This window comes from Bos indicus x Bos taurus, chromosome 6, assembly GCF_003369695.1.
Source record: "Bos indicus x Bos taurus breed Angus x Brahman F1 hybrid chromosome 6, Bos_hybrid_MaternalHap_v2.0, whole genome shotgun sequence".
NCBI classification, from domain to species: Eukaryota; Metazoa; Chordata; class Mammalia; order Artiodactyla; family Bovidae; genus Bos; species Bos indicus x Bos taurus.
Genome location: NC_040081.1, coordinates 115891310 through 115912291, shown reverse-complemented (window position 1 = coordinate 115912291; position 20982 = coordinate 115891310). Strand labels below are relative to the sequence as shown.

The 20982-nt window shown below is 46.9% G+C and overlaps 1 protein-coding gene across 1 annotated transcript in view; it reads right to left on the bottom strand.

The window, feature by feature from the left end:
• Positions 1-20982, bottom strand: part of POLN (DNA polymerase nu) — a 151554-nt gene that overhangs the window by 92452 nt on the left and 38120 nt on the right. The window contains exons 7-10 of the mRNA XM_027545335.1: positions 11998-12155; positions 9319-9387; positions 8348-8408; positions 7593-7657 (exon numbers count right to left, since the gene is read on the bottom strand). Coding sequence (XP_027401136.1) covers positions 7593-7657; positions 8348-8408; positions 9319-9387; positions 11998-12155 — 353 coding nt within the window. The remainder of the gene's footprint in view (positions 1-7592; positions 7658-8347; positions 8409-9318; positions 9388-11997; positions 12156-20982) is intronic.

The window sequence follows — 20982 nt, the reverse complement described above, 5'->3', positions numbered from 1 at the left end:
ACACTCAGAAAGCTAGGAATGGAACAAGACTATCTCAATATAGTAAGTCAAAGATTAAAAGCTCACAGCAAGCATCATTTTCGGTGGTGAAGGACTGAGAGCTTCCCTGAGATCAGGAGAAGGGCAAGGATGCTTGCTCTCACCACTTCCATTCAACATGGTGTAGAAATTCCAGCCAGGGCAATTAGGCGAGAAAAAGAAAGAAAAGGCACCCAAATCGGAAAGGAAGAAGTAAAACTGTCCTTGCTTGCAGATGACATGATTTTATATGCAGAAAAACCCTAAAGATTCTACCAAAAAAAATGGTTAGAACTTTCTGAACACAGCAAAACAGCAGGATATAACATCAACACACAAACATCAGTTTCATTTCTACACACAATATGACATGGAAATTACAAAAACAATTCCATTCGCCACAGTATCAAAAAGAGTAAAATACTTAGGAATTAACTTACCAAGGAGAAACACTTACACAACGGAAGCTAGAGCAGGTTGTGGTTGTCGTTCAACCGCTCAGTCGTGTCTGGCTCTTTGCGACCCCATGGACTGCAGCCCCACCAGGCTCCTCTGCCCATGGGATTTCCCAGGCAAGAGTACTGTAGCCATTTCCTTCTCCAGGGAATATTCCCCACCCAGGGATTAAACCCCTATCTCCTGCACTGGCAGGCAGATCCTTCACCACTGAGCCACCAAAGAAGCCCACAAAACATTGCTGAAAGAAATTCAAAATGACATAAATAAATGGAAACACATCTCATGCTCTTGGGTTGGAAGACAATATATTAAGAGGTCAATACTAGTCAAAGTGATCTACAGATTCAATGCAACCCCTACCAAAATTCTAAAGACAGTTTTTTCAGAAATAGAAAAATCCACCCTAAAATTTATATGGAGTCTTAAGGAACAGCAAGTAGCCAAAATAATCTTGACAAAGAAGAACAAAATTGCATGACCCACACTTCCTGCTTTCAAAACTTACTACATGGTTACAGTAATAAAAATCGTGGTATTGCCATAAACAGGCCTGTGCCTCAGTGGTAAAGAATCAGCGTGCAATGTAGAAGATGTAGGAAATGCGGATTTGATCCCTGGGTCAAGAAGATGCCCTGGAGAAGGAAATGGCAACCCACTCCAGTATTCTTGCCAGGAAAAAATCCATGGACAGAGGAGCCTGGTGGGCTACAGTTTGTCAGGTTGCAGAGTCAGACACAATTGAGCATGCTTTCCATTTTCCATTGGCATAAAGTAAACATACAAACCAAACATACTCATAAAATAGTGAGCCCAGAAATAAACCCTTGCAGTTCAGTTCAGTTCAGTTGCTTAGTTGTATCTGACTCTTTGAGACCCCATGAATCACAGCACGCCAGGCCTCCCTGTCCATCACCAACTCCCAGAGTTCACTCAAAGTCCTGTCCATCAAGTCGGTGATGCCATCCAGCCATCTCATCCTCTGTTGTCCCCTTCTCCTCCTGCCCTCAATCCCTCCCAGCATTAGAGTCCTTTCCAATGAGTCAACTCTTCGCATGAGGTGGCCAAAGTATTGGAGTTTCAGCTTTACCATCAGTCCTTCCAATGAACACCCAGAACTGATCTCCTTTAGGATTGACTGGTTGGATCTCCTTGCAGTCCAAGGGACTCTCAAGAGTCTTCTCCAACACCACAGTTCAAAAGCATCAATTCTTTGGTGCTCAGCTTTCTTCATAGTCCAACTCTCACATCCATACATGACCACTGGAAAAACCATAGCCTTGACTAGATTGACTTTTGTTGGCAAAGTAATGTCTCTGCTTTTCAATATGCTATCTAGATTGGTCATAACTTTCCTTCCAAGGAGTAAGTGTCTTTTAATTTCCTGGCAGCAATCACCATCTGCAGTGATTTTGGAGCCCCAAAAAATAAAGTCTGCTACTGTTTCCACTGTTTCACCATCTATTTCCCATGAAGTGATGGGACCAGATGCCATGATCTCAGTTTTCTGAATGTTGAGCTTTAAGCCAACTTTTTCACTCTCCCCTTTCACTTTCATCAAGAGGCTTTTTAGTTCCTCTTCACTTTCTACCACAAGGGTGGTGTCATCTGCATATCTTAGGTTATTGATATTTCTCTTGGCAATCTTGATTCCAGGTTGTGCTTCTTCCAGCCCAGCATTTCTCATGATGTACTCTGCATATAAGTTAAACAAGCAGGGTGACAATATACAGCCTTGATGTACTCCTTTTCCTATTTGGAACCAGTCTGTTGTTCCATGTCCAGTTCTAACTGTTGCTCTTGACCTGCATATAGGTTTCTCAAGAGGCAGGCCAGGTGGTCTGGTACTCCCATCTCTTTCAGAATTTTCCACAGTTTATTCTGATCCAAACAGTCAAAGGCTTTGGCATAGTCAATAAAGCAGAAATAGATGTTTTTCTGGAACTCTCTTGCTTTTCCCATAATCCAGCAGATGTTGGCAATTTGATCTCTGGTTCCTCTGACTTTTCTAAAACCAGCTTGAACATCTGGAAGTTCACAGTTCATGTATTGCTGAAGCCTGGCTTGGAGAACTTTGAGCATTTCTTTACTAGCGTGTGAAATGAGTGCAATTGTGCAGTAGTTTGAGCATTCTTTGGCATTGCCTTTCTTTGGGATTGGAATGAAAATTGACCTTTTCCAGTCCTGTGGCCACTGCTGAGTTTTCCAAATTTGCTGGCATATTGAGCGCAGCACTTTCACAGCATCATCTTTCAGGATTTGAAATAGCTCAACTGGAATTCCATCACCTCCACTAGCTTTGTTCGTAGTGATGCTTTCTAAGGCCCACTTGACTTCACATTCCAGGATGTCTGGCTCTAGGTGAATGATCACACCATCATGATTATCTGGGTCGTGAAGATCTGTTTTGTACAGTTCTTCTGTGTATTCTTGCCACCTCTTCTTAATATCTTCTGCTTCTGTTAGGTCCATACCCTTTCTGTCCTTTATCGAGCCCATGATAAAGGACATGAAATGTCCCCTTGGTATCTCTAACTTTTTTGAAGAGATCTCTAGTCTTTCCCATTCTGTTGTTTTCCTCTATTTCTTTGCATTGATCACTGAGGAAGGCTTTCTTATCTCTCCTTGCTACTCTTTGGAACTCCACATTCAGATGCGTATATCTTTCCTTTTCTCCTTTGCTTTTCGTGTGAAAAGGCAAAATGATAGGATACTGAAAGAGGAACTCCCCAAGTCGGTAGGTGTTCAATATGCTACTGGAGATCAGTGGAGAAATAACTCCAGAAAGAATGAAGGGATGGAGCCAAAGCAAAAACAATACCCAGTTGTGGATGTGACTGGTGATAGAAACAAGGTCCAATGCTGTAAAGAGCAATACTGCATAGGAACCTGGAATGTTAGGTCCATGAATCAAGGCAAATTGGAAGTGGTCAAACAAGAAATGGCAAAAGTGAATGTTGACATTCTAGGAATCAGCGAACTGAAATGGACTGGAATGGGTGAATTTAACTCAGATGACCATTATATCTACTACTGCAGGCAGGAATCCCTCAGAAGAAATGGAGTAGCCATCACGGTCAACAAAAGAGTCTGAAATGCAGTACTTGGATGCAGTCTCAAAAATGACAATGATCTCTGTCCGTTTCCAAGGCAAACCATTCAATATCACAGTAATCCAAGTCTATGCCTCAACCAGTAACGCTGAAGAAGCTGAAGTTGAACGGTTGTATGAAGACCTACAAGACCTTTTAGAACTAACACCCCAAAAAGATGTCCTTTTCATTATAGGGGACTGGAATGTAAAAGTAGGAAGTCAAGAAACACCTGGAGTAACAGGTAAATTTGGCCTTGGAATACGGAATGAAGCAGGGCAAAGACTAATAGAGTTTTGACAAGAGAACGCACTGGTCATAGCAAACACCCTCTTCCAACAACACAAGAGAAGACTCTACACATGGACATCACTAGATGGTCAACACCGAAATCAGTTGATTATATTCTTTGCAGCCAAAGATGGAGAAGCTCTATACAGTCAGCAAAAACAAGACCAGGAGCTGACTGTCGCTCAGATCACGAACTCCTTATTGCCAAATTCAGACTTAAATTGAAGAAAGTAGGGAAAACCACTAGACCATTCAGGTATGACCTAAATCAAATCCCTTATGATTATACAGTGGAAGTGAGAAATAGATTTAAGGGACTAGATCTGACAGATAGAGTGCCTGATGAACTATGGACGGAGGTTCGTGACATTGTACAGGAGGCAGGGATCAAGACCATCCCCATGGAAAAGAAATGCAATAAACCCTTGCATATATGGTCAAATGATTTTGATAAGGTGCTAAGACCATTCAGTGGAGACAGAACAGTCTTTTCAATAAATGGTGCTGGGAAAACTGGGTATCCACATGCATAAAAATGAAGCTGGATCCTTACTTAACATCATACATAAAAATTAACTCAAAATTGGTCAAGGACCTAAAAAGGTAAGACCTAAAATAATAAAATTCTAAGAACTCTAAGAAGAAAGCCGGACAAAAGTCTAACAGCATTGGATTTGGCAAGGATCACTTAGATATGGCTCCAAAGGAACAGGTAACAAAAGAAAGATATTTTAAATTAGATTTTATGACAATTAAAAATTTTGTGCATCAAAAGACAGTACTGGGGTGGGAGGTGGGACGGAGGTTCAGGAGGGAGGGGACATGTGTATACCTGTGGCTGTTTCACATTGATGCATGGCAGAAACCAACACAACATCATAAAGCACTGATCCTCCAATTAAAAATAAATAAAAAAATAATGATAGGTAGAAGTGTATAACTTAAAAAAAAGTATCAACAGAGTAAAAAGGCAATCCATATAATGGGAGGAAAATATATGAAAATCATGTTGATACGGGATTAATATCCAAAATATATACAGAACTCCAAAAACTAAACAATAAGAAAAAAATCCAATCCCAAAATGGACATAGACCTTGAATAGGTCTTATTTCTCAAAGAAGATGTACAAATGGCCAATAAGCACATTAGAAGATTTTAAGCATCACTAATCATTGGTGAAATGCAAACCGAAACTACAACGAGATGCCACCTCACACCCGTTAGGATGGCTACTGTCAAAAAAAAAACCCAGGAAACAGTAACTGCTGGCGAGGATGTAGAAAACTGCAACCTTTATGCACTGTTTGTCAGAACATAAAATGGTACAGGGGCTTTGGAAAAAACATGGTGGTTCCTCGAAGAATTAAAAACACAATTACCGTAAGATTGAGCAATTCACCTCTGGGCATATATTCAAAAGAACTGAAAGCAGGATCTTAAAGAGGTATTTGTGTACCTATTCTCTTAGCACGTATTTACAATAGCTAATCATAGTGAGTTGCTTCCATTTTCCACTGGCATAAAGACAGACATAGAATATGGAAGCCACCTAGGGTGCATGCATCAACAGATGAATAGATAATAAAAGTGAGGCATGCACATACAATGGAGTATTATTCAGCCTCAAAAAGGAAGGACATTCTGCAACGTGCTACGGCACGGATGAACCCTGAGCACACGACACTACGTGAAATGAGCCGTCACTAAGAGCAGCAGCGCTACGACTCCACTCACGTGATCACCGGGACTCCGCAAAGTCACGGAGAGACAAAGAGCAGTGACGGGTGCCAGAGCTGGGAGCGGGGAGAACCGCAAGCAACTGTTTACTAGCTGTGGGTTTTAGCTTTACAAGACGAAGAGTTATGGAGATGGAAGCTGGTGATGGTTGCAGAACAAGATGAACAATTCCTACCATCACACTCTGTAGTTACAGAGCTTCCCTGGTGGCTCAGATGGTAAAGAATCTGCCTGCCATGCAAGAAATCTGGGTTCGATTCCTGGGTTGGGAAGATCCCCCTGAAGAAGGGAAATGGTTACTCGCTCTAATATTCTTGCCTGGAGAATTTAATGGACAGAGGAGCCTGGGGGACTATATAGCCCATGGGGTTGCAAAGAGTTGGACACGACTGAGTGACTAACACTTCACTTCTGCAGTTATAATCAGTTTGGATGGTAAGTTTTATGTTAAGGGTATTTTATCACAATAAATTTTAAAAGATGAGCATTATTCATTGTATGCTATTTCCTTCTCAATTAAAAAAGTGAGTAAAGAGAAAAAAAATCAGTTCCAGGTTTATAAACCTAAGTGCAAAGGCTAATGAAAATAACTTCAAACATAATGGAAGAGAGACTTCACGAACTCGACAAAAGGAAAGATTCCCTAAACAGGATGCAAAAAGCACTAACCATAAAGAAAAAGACTGATAAAATTAAAAATTAAGGACGGCTATTGATCAAAAGACATTAAGAGAGTAAAACGGTAAGACATAGAGGACCAAGGTGTACGGAACAGGCTTGTAACCAGAATATATTGAGATGTTCTATAAATCAGAAAGTGGAAGACAGAACCCTCAATATTAAAATGGGTAAAAATTTTGAGCAGATCCCTTACCAAGGAGAAACTCCAAACAGCCAACAATGAAATAAAAGCTATTCACCCTACCCAGTAATCCGGACACCAGGAACCAACATCATAACGAGATACCACTGCATCTTCACTCAGAGTCCAGGGACCCGTGCCGGGGAGGAAGTGCAGGACGGGCCCTCGTGTGCACGTCACGCAGCTGTGGCTTTAGAAAGCAATTCAGTGTCGTCTGACGAAGCTGCGCCAGCAGCTCACCGCGCCTCGGACCCGGGGACCATGTGCCCACGGGCCCAGGAGACATGCTCAGGGACACAGCATGGCCTGTGATGCCAGACACAACCCTGCTGCCATCACACTGGGGTGGAGCGTGCAGTGGAGCACTAAGAGCCAAGGGGCATGGGGAGAGAGGCCAGACACGCCGGCTAAAGGGGCACGGACCGAAGCTGAGACCAGGGGAGAGAGGCCAGACACGCCGGCTAAAGGGGCACGGACCGGAAGCTGAGACCAGGGGAGAGAGGCCAGACACGCCGGCTAAAGGGGCACGGACCGAAGCTGAGACAAGGGGAGAGAGGCCAGACACGCCGGCTAACCTACAGCTCCTTCTGAGAGAAAGCAACTGTACTATCAAGCTTTTAAATGGAAAGCTGTAAAGGATGTGGACAGTGGAAGTCCTGCCAAGTCAGGAAGGGGGCTCCGACAGGGAAGGGCCAGCAGGGCTTCCGGATGTTCTCAGCTTTGACCTGGGTGATGGTCATCCCGGAGTTTCCTTTAAAATATTAACTTTAAAACAACTTAAGTGGAACCTTTAATGCATCTTTTTCAGGCATCTTTATGCATCCCTCTATTTTTCACAGTTAGAAAACTTTGCTTTTGCTTTTTTAAAGTATCCAAGAAACCCATGACCTGCCCTCACCCACTCAAGGGGCGATGCCCTCTAAACCAGCACATGTCCACATGGGGCAGGCACCAGATGTGGTCTTGCTTCAACTCTTTCCAAGTGTGATATCCCTTGCAGGAGTCAGATGGGGCGACAGTGCCCCAGGCTGGGCCGAGTGAGGAAGAAAAGGCCAGTTACGTGGGCCCCCCGGGAGCCGCCCACCAGGCAGAGGAGGGCCAGCACCCGTGGGCAGCCTGACGGACGTGCTCACCCCAAGAAGCGCTGACATCCGTTCCATCTCCTCCTTGTTCACCCGAATGCGGTGGCTTTCCATCACTGTGATTCAAACACCAAAGCAGATACCATTTGTACCACATTAGCGAGTCATTTCTGAGAAAGACTGAAGGGCCAGGAGCAAGCCTCCCTCCCCGACGCAGACCACGAGGACAGTGCAGGCTCAGCAGCATCCCCCAGGGTCGGCACTGGAGCCCAGCGGTGGTGGTGGTGGGCATGGGGATACCGTGGGTGGGGAGGCGGCCCAGCCGCTTGGCTCCAGCGCTGTGTGCAAGGCTCTGCTCTCCCAGGTGCCCAGCAGGACAGAGAGGGCCAGGGGCTCAGAGCAAGGACAGCGGGCAGCCCGGAACAGCCCTTCCAGGGGCTTCTCACGAAGTGTGAGGGTCCAGCACTCCAGGACAGGACAGCTGCTGACATGCGAAACTTCCAAATAGGCCCCTCCCCGCTGCTGCTCTCGGGGGCGCGGGAGTCAGGAGGGCCCTCACCCCTCGGCCGGGGCACCTGCAGAACAGGCAGCTCAGAGGGGCTCCCCGAAGTCAGTCCTTCTAGACCAGGAGGTGACGCGCGCCACATCCTGTGGTCACAGAGGACAAAGGGGAAGCTAAGGGTTTGCTGCTCTTTGGCGCCCATATGATGCACTGCCCACCCCAAACTAAGTCACCAGAAAACAGGCGTCCCGGACAGAACAGAGAACTCTGGAAAGAGCACTGCATCACCTTCATGGTAGCTTACCTGCCAAAATCGGTATCAGAGGGAGCTCCAAAGTCCAGAAGAGCTGCCATAAACCACAAACCTGTTTTAGGGGAAGAAATGACATCGTCTTACTTTGAAACTGTTACTTCTGCCCGCATTTGCTGCACAGCCCGCTTAATCTCACTGAGCAGCTCCTCTGGGTTACGTGGTTAAAACTCCTATTTCTGTCAAGTATCCTATCTTATGATTAATATTAATACCAAGCCCAAACGGAAATATTCAGAAATATCTGGTAGGACAGGTTCCACTCCCACTTTCCTTTCATCTTTCTCATTTTTAAGCGTGATTTAGGTATTTGTGGTTTAAGTCTCCCACTTTAATTTCAGAACAGGAGGAAGGGCTGAAGCCCTCTGGGCCACATCAGCTGGGCTCCTTCTCTGCTGTCAAGCTGGCTTTGCCCATTTGTGGGCAGGAGGAGAGGGAAGCGGCATCCCCTGCACCAGCTCACAGGGCACTGCCGGCCCCCGTCCTCGGCCTGCGGCCACTGCAGGACACTGCCTTCCCAGGGTCCGGGTAAAAGCCTGCACGTCAATGCTGGGGTGGAGAAGCTCCCAGCCAGTGCCTGTCTGCTCAGGCCCCTCTGTCCCGTGCTGGCCCCCAACTCCTGCCCTTGCTGTGGTACCTGGTCCCTTTATTCAACCTTTCTTGACTAGTCCTTCAAATGACCTCTGCTTCCCAATGAGACTCTGAGTGGAGCTGAAATGAACACTTAGCCTTTACGTTAACTGCAGCGTTGGAAATGTTCCAACTGAATGGAAATCTTTTTTAAAAACAATGTTACAATTGTTGTCAACCTATAGAGGACATTTAAAAAGTCAGGTCTCATCATCTGGACAGTCCTCCAGTGAGTGACGCCCAGGTTCCCATCTCCTGCCCTCGGGGACATGCCTCCTGTGGGTCTGGACGAAGGCCAGCCCCTAGGCAGTGAAGCTACCACGAAAACGCCTTGCCTGCAGCTGGGAGCAGAGGTGCATCATCAGTCTGTGGAGCACCCTCAGTTTCGCACGGACAGTCTGATTCTTCAAAAGAGCAAAAGAATGAACAGTTAGGAACGTTTGGGAGCGACACTTGTCACGCTCTAGGAAGCCACAGCTTTTCCACACAGACTGCATCCTGGTGCTGTGACCCATCACCCCAAGAAGAGCAGCCCCATGCCACGGAATATTCTTGGGCAAGCTCAAGATCCCTACTGCTTTCTTACTTTCCCTCCACCCCCACTGCCCTCATTTTACAGGAAGTGAGCCACAGAGAAGCTAAGCAGCCAGGGGCAAAGACCGCGCAGTGGGAGGGACAACAGGACTGGGTCTCCTGGTCTCGGCCTCCACACTCACCACCTACCCTTGCCCCAGACACACACAGAGCCGCTGGGAGGTGCACCAACCAGAGTCCCAGCGAGGGTGGGGGGAGCCTCAGCCCCGACACGCAATCTTATAGCCACTCACTCCCAGAGGCCTGGGGTCCTCACTGTACCCCTCACTTTGCCACATGGCCCAGGGACTCTGGGTGCCCAGACGCAGCGTCAGAGACCCCTCCCCAGAACGCACCCTGCAGTGGTCGTGCAGCCACCGGGTCTGGCTCTCCCAGAGCCACGGGCACATCCATGTCCATCTTGGCTGTGCCCAGCACATGGCCGGCCTGCCGCCTGAACATGCTGCCTGCTGCACAGCGCTGAGCGGCGTGGCCTCCCCAGGACCAGCTCAGGCCCCGTGGCGGTGTTCAGGGCCCGGCAGCTCAGCCGGCCGCACCTGCTCTCCCCCAGCGGTCGTCATCTTTCCCTCCCGTGCGGTCTCGCTGCTGCCCCACGGGACCCACACTGAGTCCTCAGTTTCCATGCTCTCCTGCTCCTGCGTCTCACGCTGCGTCCCTGGGCCCTGCAGAGCAGAGGGCCCCTCCCCACCCACTCTCACCACGTGCTCCCGTGATGGACACGTCGCTGGACAAGCACGAGTCCCTCCCAGGCTGCCTCCTTTCTGCCGAGTGTGGATGAGGCCTTGGGCAGAGCCTCTCGGGGGAACCATAAGCCGGGGCACTCAGGGCGCCTGAGCCACGCGGCCGGGCCTCCCTGACTTCTGTATTTAAGCCACTCCCACCTCTAAGCTGTACATGTGTGTACCAGGAAAAGCGCCCCTTTAGAGTCAGAAATGCAGCCTGAACTCTGCCTCGACTTGACCTTGGGTGAGGTGCAGACATGAGCCCTGTGCACCAGAGTCCTCCTCTGTGAATGGGGCTGACCACACACCGGCGGACCACTCTTTCCTCCCGCTACAGTACCCCAGCCTCTCTGGGGAAGCGCCGCCCAGCAGCATGGACCTTGGAGGACTGCTCATCTCTACGCCCTGCTGCCCTGCCAAGGGGCAAACATGTGACACAACGATGGAACGGAGACTCTGAGCGCTAAAACTGTGAATCTTGGACAAAAGTCACGCATGGAGGAAAGGTCATGGTTCACTGCTGGCCCCGGGTCCGTGGGCTTCTGCTGCCTCGGTCCTCAGAGCCACCTGGTTGCTGTCTTCCCAAAGCTTGCTCTGCCTTTCCTCTGAGTCTCAGCTGCCCCACATTCCTCTGACAAATTTCTTTTAGACTAAGGGAGGGTGAGGGTCTCTGTTTCCAATCCCAAGCCTCTATCTGACACAGATCCCCGACTCCAGCCCCTGAGCAGGCCTGTAGGATCAAATGCCCCAAATAACAGTCCCGAGCTCAGCCCGGCATGCAGGGCAGGCTCACACTGCCTCCTGCTTGGCCTTCCAGCCCTGCTCTGAACTGTGCTTGTTAACTGACAGCCAGGGAGCCTGGACAGAGTGGCTGAGGACACGGGCGCTGCTCCGGCTTGGCTGCCTTCTGGCCCTGTGGTGCAGCACATCAGGTCTCCCTCGCCCCAGGCTCTGGGCAGGGTTCCAGGGCTGCACACACCCTTGCTTCTGCAGACAATGGTTCCCAACAAGAGAGAGGGGCCTGGAGAGACAGACCTGAGCAGCCTCTATGACTCTCCCCACGGGGACCGAGGAGCGGCCACCCGAGGCCTCCACCACGGGGGCCAAGCCTCCAGAACAAAGGATTTATCAACAAGCAGCTGTCCACTCACAGAGCAGGTGACCCTCTACACCAAGGGCGCATTTAGGAGAATCAGGCCATGAATGGCGTCTCCCAGGGACAGCTGCATAAAGGGAGAGGAGTCATCCGTCCTCATTCAGTATCCTCTACCAGAAGGCATTTCTGCCAAACAAGTAAACGTGGATGTGGGCAGTGTTCTTTTCACTACTGGGCTGTCCATGAAGTAGAAAAAGTTCTTAGAGGAAAATTAGGGTTGTATTGCGGAGAAGGCAATGGCACCCCACCCCAGTACTCTTGCCTGGAAAATCCCATGGACGGAGAAGCCTGGTAAACTGCAGTCCATGGGGTCACTAAGAGTCAGACATGACTTAGCGACTTCACTTTCATTTTTCACTTTCATGCATTGGAGAAGGAAATGGCAACCCACTCCAGTGTTCTTGCCTGGAAAATCCCAGGGACGGGGGAGCCTGGTGGGCCGCCGTCTATGGGGTCGCACAGAGTCAGACATGACTGAAGTGACTTAGCAGCAGTACCAGGGTTGTATTGAGGTCCATAAACCTTTTCTTAAAACAACTCACCACAGTCTTTCTTGAGGAATTTCCATGTGTGCTGTTGACTGTAAGTGTGGTGGGGTTTCCCAGGTACTTTGCCACTAAATCTTCAAAAGAGGGTGCGGCATCACTAGGATCTATCAGCCACGCAGCGATTCTGGGATCCAGCCCTACAAAGCCAGCAACTGCAGAGAGAGAGGTCAGTCAGTCATTCTATGGAAAACAAGTACTTTGCCCTGCCATGGAACAATGGACTGACTCAGAATTGGGAAAGCAGTATGACAAGGCTGCATGCTGTCACCCTGCCTATTTAACTTACATGCAGAGTACATGCAGGCTGGATGAAGCACAAGCTGGAATCAAGACTGCTGGGAGAAATATCAATAACCTCAGATATGCAGATGATACCACCCTTATGGCAGACAGTGAAGAGGAACTAAAGAGCCTCTTGATGAAAGTGAAAGAAGAGAGTGAAAAAGTTGGCTTAAAACTCAACGTTCAAAAATGAAGATTATGGAATCCAGTCCCATCACTTTATGGCAAATAGATGGGGAAACACTGGAAACAGAGAGATTTTATGGGCTCCAAAATCACTGCAGGTGGTCACTGCAGCCAGGGAAATTTTAAAAAAGATGCTTGCTCCTTGGAAGAAAAGCTATGACAAACCTAGACAGTGCGTTAAAAAGCAGAGACGTAACTTTCCAACAAAGCTATAGTTTTCCCGTAGTCATGTATGGATGTGAGAGTTGGACCTTAAAGAAGGCTGAGCACTGAAGAATAGATGCTTTTTAACTGTGGTGTTGGAGAATACTCTTTGGAAACCCTTGGACAGCAAGATCAAACCAGTCAATCCTAAAATAAATCAACCCTGAATATTGGAAGGACTGATGCTGAAGCTGAAGCTCCAATACTTTGGCCACCTGATGCAAAGAGTCAACTCATTGGAAAAGACTCTGATGCTGGGAAGATTGAATGCAGGAGGAGAAGGGGATAGCAGAGGATGAGATGGTTGGATGGCATCACTGACTCGATGGACATGAGTCTGAGCAAGCTCCGGGAGATGGTGATGGACAGGGAAGCCTGGCTTCCTGTGCTGCAGTCCATGGGCCTGCAAAGAGTCAGACACAACTGAGCAACTGGACAGCAATAACAAGGCTTGCATTAACAGCTACAGTCCTACCACCTCCTCCTTCACAGAGCTAAGCAACAAGTGACGCTCTGTCACTCCTGAAGAAGGCTGAGCCTTTGCTAAGAGTGGTCTCCACCAGCCAGGTCCCACACAGCCAGTCTCCATGGGGAATCCATCCCAAACTAACTCTCAATGAAGCTGAAAGAGACGGCAGTCGGAAGCCTCAGCCCCGCCCTTGCCATCTTGCCTCACTTTTCTCCCTGCTCTGGAGCCTCTCTCTGCCCCGTGCACCTCTCTTTTCAACCGTGTGTCTCCCCACTTTCACTCGTCCCAAGTCTCCCCTCCTCCACCCAGCTGCGGGGCAGCCTCCCTGACCCGGCATTGGGGTGTCAGTTTCCCGAGTCTCGAGAGAGAAGGAGGACGCGTGGGGTGATCTGTGCAGTGCCCTGCTGGGAGGAGCCCTGCAGTGCTGCACGTGACGTGTGCAAAGACACTCAGGGCAAGGCCGCTTCACCCCTCACCTCGTAGTCTTCTCCTCTGAAAACTGGGAGAAAAGATTACCAGAAGTAGCCGTGGGACACATATGAATATGCACTTTTTAAATTTTTATTTTGTTTTTTGGCCGCGCCATGCCGCATGTGGGATCTTAGTTCCCTGACCACAGATCAAACCCACACCCCTGTGTTGGAAGCTTGGAGTCTTAAACAGTAGACCACCAGAGAAGTCCTGAAGGTGCTTCTTTAAAAAAAAAAAAAAAGTGATATTTGCCTAATATATTTTAGTACCAGAGTATTTTGGACCTGGAGCCGGAGTAATAAAAGGATGAGGGGACTGATAAATTAAGAGACAAGTCTGGCAATCCTGAGTGACTGCTCTCTGAAGTTGCTATAACATTTTGAAGTGTGCTTCACCATGACAAAGAGTTGGTCTTTAAATAAAACTGTAGTCTTAGATCACATCACACTAAGCATTATATTTTCTGGCATATTTAAATCACAGTAGTCTAAGAGATTTATATTTACCCAAGCAGCCAGTATCGTCGCTATTTTTCTGATAGCCGGGAAGTCACCTGTGTTGACAGATTTGGAACTCTGGGGGACAGGAAGTCGGCCAGCACTCTGCCTGCCTGCCGCCATCAGCCATCAGGACTTTATATAACCGTGTCTGCCAACACTGACCCAGCCACACGATTTCATTCCGTCTCCCTTTCAAAGCTCTAGTATTCCAAAAGTAAGGGTTCTTATCAACAAATGCTTTTGAAAAACCCTGGGGAAGGCCTGCAGCACTGGAATGGTCTGGGGACTGTTTCCTACAAACTCTTGTAACTAAACTGAAGCTATTAGGACAAGCCCCACACCAGGGAGAATGTCAGGTATTGGAAAAGAAGTGCCAACAACACAGATGGTGAATGAGCTAAGAAAAATTAAGAAAATGATAGAAGTTATGGTGGTAAAGAACCTGCCTGCTAGTGCCGGAGACATAAGAGACACAAGTTTGATCCCTTGGTTGAGAAGATCCCCTGGAGGTGGGCATGGCATTCCACTTCAGTATTCTTGCCTGGAGAACCCCACAAACAGAGGAGCCTGGAGGGCTACAGTCCGAAGAGTCAGACACGATTTAAGTGACTTAGCATGAAAATGAAGAACTCAGTTAGAAATACTTAAGAGATTAGGTGACTTAGTAAAAGAAAAACTTGATAAATAGACAAAAGAATTCAGGAAAGCAAAGTAAAACCAAAAAACCATTTCTGAAATAAAAACTAAACTGGCAATCAGTTCAGTTCAGTCTCTCAGTTGTGTCTGACTCTTTGCGACCCCATGGACTGCAGCATGCCAGGCTTCCCTGTCCATCACCAACTCCTGGAGCTTACTCAAACTCATGTCCATCAAGTTGGTGATGCCATCCAACCATCTCATACTCTGTCGTTTCCTTTTCCTCCCACCTTCAATCTTTCTGATCATCGGGGTTTTTTCCAAGGAATCCATTCTTCACATCAGGTGGCTAAAGTATTGGAGCTTCAGCTTGAGCATCAGTCCTTCCAATGAATATTCAGGACTGATTTCCTTCAGGATTGACTGATTTGATTTTACTGTCCAAGGGACTTTCAAGAGTCTTCTCCAACACCATGGTTCAAAAGCGTCAATTCTTCAGTGCGTAGCTTTCTTTATGGTCCAACTCTCACATCCATACATGACTATTGGAAAAACCACAGCTTTGACTAGATGGACTTTTGTCAGAAAAGTAGTGTATGTCTCTGCTTTTTAATGTGCTGTCTAGGTTGATCGTAGCTTTTCTTCCAAGGAGCAAGTGTCTTTTAATTTCATGGCTGCAGTCACCATCCACAGTGATTTTGGAGCCCCCCCAAAAATAAAGGCTCTCACTGTTTTCATTGTTTTCCCATCTATTTCCCATGAAGTGATGGGACCAAGATGCCATGATCTTCGTTTTTTAAATGTTGAGTTTTAAGCCAGCATTTTCACTCTCCTCTTTCAACTTCATTAAGAGGCTCTTTAGTTCCTCTTTGCTTTCTGCCATAAGGGTTATGTCATCATCTGCATATCTGAGGTTATTGATATTTCTTCCAGAAATCTTGATTCCAGCTTGAACTTCATCCAGTCTGGCATTTCGAATAATGTACTCTGCATATAAGTTAAACAAGCAGGGTGACAATATACAGCCTTGATGTACTCCTTTCCCAACCTGGAACCAGTCTGTTGTTTCATGTCCAGTTCTAACAACTGTTGCTTCTTGACCTGCACACAGGTTTCTCAGGAGGCAGGTAAGGAAGGTGGTGTGGTATTCCCATATTTTTCAGAATTTTCCACAGTTTGTTGTGATCCACACAGTCAAAGGCTTTGGCATAGTCAATAGAGCAGAAGTAGATGTTTTTCTGGAACTTTCTTCCTTTTTCTATGATCCAACAGATGTTGGCAATTTGATCTCTGGTTCCTCTGCCTTTTCCAAATCCAGTTCAAACATCTGGAAGTTCTAGGTTCACGTACTATTGAAACCTTGCTTGGAGAATTTTGAGCATTACTTTGCTAGTGTGTAAGATGAATGCAATTGTGCAGTAGTCTGAACATTCTTTGGCATTGCCCTTCTTTGGGATTAAAATGAAAACTGACCTTTTCCAGTCTCGTGGCCACTGCTGAATTTTTGAGATTTGCTGGCATATTGAGTGCAGCACTTTCACAGCATCATCTTTCAGGATTTGCAATAGCTCAACTGGAATTCCATCACCTCCACTAGCTTTGTTCGTAGTGATGCTTCCTAAGGCCCACTTGACTTCACACTCCAGGATGTCTGGCTCTAGGTCAGTGATCACACCATCGTGATTATCTGGGTCGTGAAGATCTTTTTTGAATAGTTCTTCTGTGTATTCTTGCCACCTCTTCTTAGTATCTTCTGCTTCTGTTAGGTCCATACTATTTCTGTCCTTTATCAAGCCCATCTTTGCATGAAATGTTCCCTTGGTATCTCTAATTTTCTTGAAGAGATCTCTAGTCTTTCCCATTCTATTGTTTTCCTCTATTTCTTTGCATTGATCGCTGAGGAAGGCTTTCTTATCTCTCCTTGCTGTTCTTTGGAACTCTGCATTCAGATGAATATATCTTTCCTTTTCTCCTTTGCCTTTCACTTCTTTTCTCAGCTGTTTATAAGGCCTCTTCAGACAACCATTTTGCCTTGTTGCATTTCTTTTTCTTGGGGTTGGTTTTGTTCACTGCCTCCTGTACAATGTTACAAACCTCCGTCCATAGCTCTTCAGACACTCTGTCAGATCTAATCCCTTGAGTCTATTTGTCGCTTCCTCTGTATAATTCTAAGGGATTTGATTTAGGTCATACCTGAGTGGTCTAGTGGTATTTCCTACTTTCTTCAATATAAGCCTGAATTTGGCAGTACGGAATTCATGATCTGACCCACAGTCAGCTCCCGGTCTTGTTTTTGCTGACTATAGAGCTTCTCCATCTTTGACTGCAAAGAATATAATCAATCTGATTTCAATATTGACCATCTGGTGATGTCCATGTGTAGAGTTGTCTCTTATGTTGTTGGAACATACTGCTATGACCAGTGTGTTCTCTTGGCAAAACTGTTAGTCCTGCCTCATTTTATACTCCAAGGCCAAACTTGCCTGTTACTCCAGGTATCTCTTGACTTCCTACTTTTGCATTCCAGTCCCCTATGATGAAAAGGATATGTTTTTTGGGTGTTAGTTGTAGAAGGTCTTGTAGGTCATCATAGACCTGTTCAACTTCAGCGTCTTCAGCATTAGTGGCTGGGGCATAGACTTGGATCACTGTGATATTAAATGGTTTGCCTTGGAAACGAACCAACATCACTGTGTCATTTCTGAGATTGTACCCAGGTACTGCGTTTCAGACTCTCCTCATAGTCAACAAGAAACTGTCAATATACAAAAGTAAATAAGTGCAATAGATAATGCCTTAAGTATGTTTAAAAATAAGATGAAAAAAAGGAAATGCTTTTAAACTAAAAAATGAAGAGATTGAAAATGGATTCTAATGTGACAAGTATGAAAGATAGAGAAGATTCAACCTATGAAATCACAAAAACAATTCAAATACCACAAAAAAGGTAAACAACCGAGCATTACAACCAGGTCTCATGCATTTCCTGACAGAAGGACACGATACCGCTCAGAGCTAGGATCGAGACTAGGAAGCAGGCTTGCACTCCCAAACTCTAGCCCGAATCTGATCAGGCCCCTGGGTCTCAGTACAGAAGAAACAGACAAGAGAGAACATGTTAAAAGACAAGAAAGAGAAATCCCATAGGATGAAACCCTGGTCTGTCAACAATGACATGTCGGGAGCCGCGTTAGGCATTACTGACAAAATGGAGGCACGGCCCCAGCCCCCTCTCTTTGTCCCGCAGGCATGGACCCGGGATGAAGGAGTTAGGCTTTGTGATTCTCAGCCGAGGAAAGGAAACAACAAGTCACAATGACATGTCGGGAGCCGCGTTAGGCATTACTGACAAAATGGAGGCACGGCCCCAGCCCCCTCTCTTTGTCCCGCAGGCATGGACCCGGGATGAAGGAGTTAGGCTTTGTGATTCTGACTTGTTGTTTCCTTTCCTCGGCTGAGTTGACTGAAAAGGAATATTAAGGTGCTTATTGTTCTTGAGAGGAGCATGAGAAGGCGCAAAGCCTTCTGCAGCTGTGCTCAGAAAATAATTCATAAAGTTAGTCATTGACATTTGTTCAAGGACTTTTACAAAAGAGTGTTCCAGGATGAGCACATAGGCCGCAGCTTGAGGACATGGGAGGGATTGTTATCTGAAGCCTGTTTGTGAGGAAAATGTTTATGGCAAAGGAGTTTACTGAATTTAGGGCTTAGAAATAATTAAAATAGTTAGATGTTGAAAATTTAAGGAATGTTGTAATGTTAGCATATTTTACTACACCTTATAGAGGTTAGGAATTTTAGAGGTACTATAGCTAGAAGCCTTATTAAGAGATAGTGAGCTCAGGATGTTAGGGGCAAACAGGATTTAGAAAGATAAGAAATAAACTGAGGAATGTAGCATGAGTTACAATGTAATCACAAGTTAACTATAGGACACATAAGAGGGAGTAGATAATAGATGGTAAAGCTGATTTCCAGAGAACCGCTGAAGCAGGAACTCTGTTTGAAGAGCAACAATGATTTATGGAGATAATAAATCTGGGTGAGGGGAAACTGAAAATGTCAAACTTCTGACCTACTGCTTTAGTAAAAGTACAAAAGAAAATCTTGAACTGAAATAAACAGGCAGTCCAAGAAAACTGAGAGGCTGTCTCGTTTCTTGCCGACACCGCTCACCGCTTCAGGTTGAATCTCTGGCTGCTGGAGCTGGACTCCGGCAATGACAAAATAATGGCAAGAAAAGACACAGAAGGAGAGAAGACGCAAGAAAACTGGGGAGACACATCACACCCAGCCCGAGTTTAGGGCCACCCAGACCCGTGTTTGGATCCCGATTCAATCAAACTGCAAGAAACAAAAACAAGCAAAGCTATTTAAAGACAACTGGGCAAGTACAAACGTTGCCTGGATAGCTAATGATACGAACAGATTATGGCTGTTTTAGGGAGAGATGATGAGCAAGCCATCTGAAAACTGAAATCCTCATATTTTATTCATCTGATTGAAACATTACAGATCAGTAATACGATGCTTGGGACGTGCTACAAAATAACCCAGGGGACAGAGGTTTGGAACTAGTGGGGAACAAAGACTGGACAGAGTTGACAGCTGTTGGAACTGGGCCAAGTGTTGTCTGCTGTGTCCCCCCACATGCCTGCCGTTCTCTGCAGACGCAGCCGCGTGTCCACAAACTCCCAGCAGTGAGCGCAGACCCTGCAGCTCAAGCCTCAGCTCCACGGATGGCCCCACCTCCGGCACCAGCCCCCAGCCCCGGGCCTGCTGTGCCTCCCACCACGCAGCTGGAAGCCAGGGGAGGTTCCCACGCGCCCTCCGCAGGGCCCACCCTTTGCTGTAAGCACCCTGTGTACTCACACCTCTTTATTAGGAAGCCTACAGCCCAGGAACAGCCAGGCGGCAGAGTGCACAGGGCACGGCACGGCGGGCACAGAACCACACCCAGTCCAGCTGTGCCCCCTCCCAGCACCCGGGCTGCTCACCTGGGAATCCCACCATGAGGGCATTTTATGCAGGCTTCATTACCTCAGTGTGGCTGACTAAGTCACTGGTCTCCAGCCCCTCTCCCCTTCCTGGAGGTGGCGGGTCACACTGAAAGCTCCGGGCCTCAGTAGAGCCTCCTCTTTCTGCTGACCACTCCCGCCCTGAAGCCCTGCTGCCTCCAGCCCCCAGTGCTCATTAGCACATGGAGGACACTCAGCACCCTGGAGATGGCTTGGGTTTTGGGAGCTGAGAGCCATGAACCAGGGATAAACACCAAACATATCTTACTGTATCACATGTACTTTATATTGTCTTGGGAATTTTGTACAATAAAAACTTTTTTTTTCCCAATGCCTTGTGTGCATGCTAAGTTGCTTCCAACTCTTTGTGACCCCGTGGACTGTAGCCACCAGGCTCCTCTGTCCATGGGATTTCCCAGGCAAGAATACTGGAGTGGGTTGCCATTCCCTTCTGCAGGGGATCTTCCCGATCCAGGGATCAAGCCTGCATCTCTTACGTCTCCTGCATGGGTAGATGGGCTCTTTACCACTAGAGCCATCTTACTATAAATATTTTCAAACATTCAGACAGTTTGAAAAGGACTGCACAGTGAATACTCGTGTATCCACTACCCAGCCTCTGCAATGAACATTCTTTCTATATTTGCTTTATTACATGTCTATCTAGTAAAAAAAAAAAAAAAAAAAGGTTTCTAAAATTCTTTTTAATAATGTTAAATAAACGGAGAAGGCAATAGCACCCCACTCCAGTACTCTTGCTTGGAAAATCCCATGGACGGAGGAGTCTGGTAGGCTGCAGTCCATGGGGTCACGAAGAGTCGTACACGACCGCACAACTTCACTTCCACTTTTCACTTTCATGCATTGGAGAAGGAAATGGCAACCCACTCCAGTGTTCTTGCCTGGAGAATCCCAGGGACAGGGGATTCTGGTGGGCTGCAGTCTGTGGGGTCGCACAGAGTCGGACACGACTGAAGCGACTTAGCAGCAGCAGCAGCAGCAGCAGCACTCTGGCTTTAGTTTAATTCTTAGAGAGTTTACAGCTGTTTGTGGTGACAATAAATTCATCTACCAAGCCACATGTTACTTCTTCCCTATTTTAAACACAAAAGTAATACATACTTGAAAAACTCTAATCATGTAAAACACAGAGGGGAAGTGCCTCTGCGCTCAGGGCATGTGGCTGGCTGCGTGGGTAGTGCCGAGCAGCTGT